The 3,780-nt window shown below is 29.0% G+C and overlaps 1 protein-coding gene across 2 annotated transcripts; it reads right to left on the bottom strand.

Moving 5' to 3' along the window:
- Positions 1 to 208: 208 nt before the first annotated feature.
- On the bottom strand, positions 209 to 3,496 carry LOC11429614 (protein ATAF2). Of its 2 annotated transcripts, none has more exons than XM_003588526.4 (4): positions 3,357 to 3,496; positions 2,954 to 3,170; positions 1,894 to 2,165; positions 209 to 896 (listed from the first exon to the last, which is right to left on the bottom strand). In XM_003588526.4, the coding sequence occupies exons 1-4, from the start codon at positions 3,360 to 3,362 to the stop codon at positions 303 to 305; spliced, it is 1,089 nt and encodes a 362-aa protein (XP_003588574.1). In that variant the 5' UTR covers positions 3,363 to 3,496; the 3' UTR covers positions 209 to 302. The 2 variants fall into 2 exon arrangements, with proteins under 2 accessions (XP_003588574.1, XP_024636491.1); XM_024780723.2 differs by having other exon boundaries at positions 209 to 893.
- Positions 3,497 to 3,780: the final 284 nt, after the last annotated feature.

Here is a 3,780-nt window from a genome sequence, read left to right as displayed (position 1 = left end):
GACCAAAGCATGTATTAAGCCACTCAAAAACAACAAGGAAGAAACAAACTAAAAATACAAAAATAATCTCAATCTCAAGAAAAGAGAGTACTAGCTAAACATTAAGAACATTAAAAAAAAAAAAAAGGTTACAAGGTGCATAAAGCATTAAGACTTTGTTTTGCAGGGTATTTACTTTACCCTTATCACGAGACATAATAAAAAATACTTGAAAAAAACATAACTTATCCAACATTTATATATATAGTCTCCTTATACCATATATTAATTTATTATAGCAAATAAACTAAATGAAGGAGTGATCAGTAAGAAGGTGGCCAGTAATGATCAAGATCCACACAATGGTCCATAGTACCCTGCATATTGTACCTATTGCCATGATTAGGGTTTGCATTATTCACTTGATCTCCACCACCAAACCCTAAGTTATTATTATTCTCTGCAGCAACAAGGGTATTACTATTTGCACCTGTCATCATGTTGGAGTTGAAATCAGCAGCCATAGTATGAGTAGTTGATGGCATTGGCCTCAAAATAGTTTGTGATGATGTGGAACCTCCAAGATTCAAATTAAGCCCTGAAATGGTGAATCCTTCTCCTCCTAAGGGTGATGATGATAAATGGGATCCATATTGATGCATTGGTACACCAGCTCTTAGAACTTCTCCAGTGTTGATGTAGTTCCTTCCATAGAGCTGGAAATGAGTAGCAGAATCTAGCCCTAAATGCTGCATCATTGTTGGTGGTGTCATATTATTGTTAAAGCTAGGAGGACCAACTTCTAGATTAATATTGTAAGGGTTCATGACTGCTCTTGTAAGATTTGAAGAAGAAGAAGGGTACTTCTTTGCACCTGCACTCTTGCGGAATACTCTGCTTACCACCCATTCATCCTGCTGTATATATGTATATTCGACATTAATCATTATTAAGTGTTTGTTTAGGATTTTTTGAAAAATCATTTTATCAAAAAAAATCTATTTTGACCCTAAAATGAAAAGCTATTAGAATTAGCTTTTCTCAAAATCTTTTTTTTTTTTTTTTTTAAACAAGGAGGTAACACATATACATGTTAAAACTCAATTTCTTAAAAAAAAAAATGATTTTAATAGGTAGTAAACAAACAAAAATAACTTCAGATTTTTTTTAAAATCTCTAAAAATTAATCTCTAAATTCTCTTAACACAAAATCAATTTTTTTTAAAGTTAAAACAAACACACCCTATCTATAGTTATGAATATAAATTCTGAAAATTGTATGCTTTTCGGATAGGTTGTAATCATAAAAGTTTAAATTTTCATTTTCGTTTTTACCTAAAAAAAATCTTCAACTTTTATTTGCTATAGCTAAGTCAACTCATGTGTTTACTTTGAATTTTTTAATAATTTTTTTAGCTATGTTAAAGAACATTATAAACATCTTACCGACACAAATTTAGAGTTTTTTAAAAAAAGAAATGAATTAAATATGATTTTTTTTTAAATGCCAAAAGTTTAAGAAACTAAAATAAGGCAAACATAGACCTAAAATTCTAATCTTGTTTTTTTTTTTTTTGCAAGACTTCTACTACAACATATAGTATATCCGCAAAGTTTGGTAGCATTTCATTAGTGTCTTAATTTACTTCGATTTTATAGTAGGGATTCAAATTGGTGACAAAAAATATTATGGGAATTAAAAGTTAAAGAAATTTTGAATATAGGGTTCTTTTATTCTTATTCAAACTATTATAAGATGAAGCATGTTATTTATTTCAATACAACATGGTTTATATAAAGTTTAAAGATGTAAAATAGGGTTTACGTCCTATTATCTTAATTTTTTTCATTACTTCATTTTGTGCTTAAGAATTAACTTCTTATGATTATGTAGATATAAATTATATAATATACCTTGTTGGTTCTAATACTGGATTTGGAATGGATACGGTATTCATGCATAACCCAGTTGGTTTTCTCTCCTCTAGGAGCCCGACCTTTGTAAAAAACCAAAGTCTTCTTCATACCAACTAATTCTGATGTAACACTGTTGAAAATCTCCTTGTCTTTCCCTGTGGTTTTCCAATATCCAGTGTTTGTTGCTCTATTAGTTCTCACACCTGTTGGATATTTACGATCTCTTAGACTGAAGAAGTACCATTCTTTTGTACCCATCTTGGCCTTCCCTATAAATTTTACATAATTAAATAATTAGAAGAAAAAAGTTGAACAAATTTAATTTAATTAATAGAGAAAACCATACTATATATTATTAGGTCATAAAAAAATTAATTAAATAAGGGAAATGCTAACATGTGTCCTTGGGACATTTGTTTAGAAACTAAAAGTAGAAACTTAACCTTAAAAATTGTGTATTTGACTCAATGAAATACCAAAAAGTATTTTTTTCTACATAGAATTTAGCAATTGTTCCCTTTTTTGAATATTTAACTAGTAAGGACACTTGTTAACATAATCCATTAAATAATTATCATATTTATTTTGCCAGATATATATTAATTTTCTTTGCGACAATGAGGATTTTTTTTTTTTTTGAAAAAATGAGGATTTATGAAATAAAATAAAATTTTGTGTATACTATAGTAAACCTTAACCATATCACAAGAAAGATGAAAGTCATATATTTCAGAAAAACATAAAGATTAGTTATGATACAATCATTTTTTCCGTCACTAATTTTATTTTTTCTAGCATGAAGAAATTGGAGTGTTTATAAGTTAGCTGCTGAATTTGTTGTAGCTTAATAGTAGAATCTTGAAGAAACCCTAGTTTTTTGTTTTTATAAAACATGGATGAAAGGAAAAGTAAATTAAGTAGATGAAATACAAAACAAATATTTAGTTTCAATATAGATCTATTCTTGTTCTTGATAAATGAAAAAAAGGGCAAAATCAAATAGAGTCAAGTGAATCTTCAATTAAACAAAAAGATCCATGCATATATAAAATTTTACCTGGAAGCTCCCATGGCTCGCATTTGTTGAGATCTACATCACCTATTGCTTTGCATGTAAAATTTACAGAATCTGAAATCTTGTTTACAAGATAGTAAGTGATGAGTTCTTCATCGGTAGGATGAAATCGAAATCCAGGAGGTAGGGTTTCCTCTTTCTCACGATTTCCTTCCATTTCCATATCCTTCCTTTCTTTACTAACAACTTCTTTGTCCTTCTGGAATAACACACAAAAAGTGTCATGATGTACAAATAGTTGTTGTTTTATGAACGAGCTTTAAAATTGTCAAAATTTAAAAGAATATATAAAGGGTTAAGAAAATTAAATATAGGGTTTTATAAATTTTTCAAACAATAAAAGCTATGTGCAAAAGTTTGTTTGATTGATGATGACTTTGCTTACTTGCATGGAGAGACAAACTTTTTCTTTGATTCAAGTTTTGTTGATTTATAGGAGCTACCTTATTTGCAAGAAACACTAAACTTGAGGGTAACTGCAATTGAGTTGAAGTATAGAGGAGATAGATCTTTCTAGTTAGTAATCACCATGCATTATATGTTGAAGAATTTATATTTAAGTACAAAGTCATGGAAGAAAACAAGGTCAAGTGTGTTTGTGAAGTTTTCACCAAATGTGGGTCTTTACCTTCAAGTTGAGTCGTACAGCTGTAATTTCCAAGAAAGACACCTAGCGAATTGAGTTGTTTATTTTATTCTTGAGATAGTAAAGATTTTGTCAAGTTTTTCATTTTTAACCATAGTTCTTGCCCATATAAACCAACATGCTTTAGTCACAAAAAATAAAAAAAATTCAACATGCTGTGAAC

Source organism: Medicago truncatula, chromosome 1 (assembly GCF_003473485.1).
Source record: "Medicago truncatula cultivar Jemalong A17 chromosome 1, MtrunA17r5.0-ANR, whole genome shotgun sequence".
Lineage (NCBI taxonomy): Eukaryota > Viridiplantae > Streptophyta > Magnoliopsida > Fabales > Fabaceae > Medicago > Medicago truncatula.
The sequence above is the reverse complement of the archived record's forward strand: the minus strand, read 5'-3'. Positions and strand labels throughout refer to the sequence as shown.

Coding starts and splice junctions, on each gene's coding strand:
- LOC11429614 (XM_003588526.4), bottom strand. Junction 2,166..2,953: donor CGAGCCATGGGAGCTTCCAG/GTAAAATTTTAT, acceptor TAAAATTTATAG/GGAAGGCCAAGATGGGTACA. Junction 897..1,893: donor CCAGTATTAGAACCAACAAG/GTATATTATATA, acceptor ACATATATACAG/CAGGATGAATGGGTGGTAAG.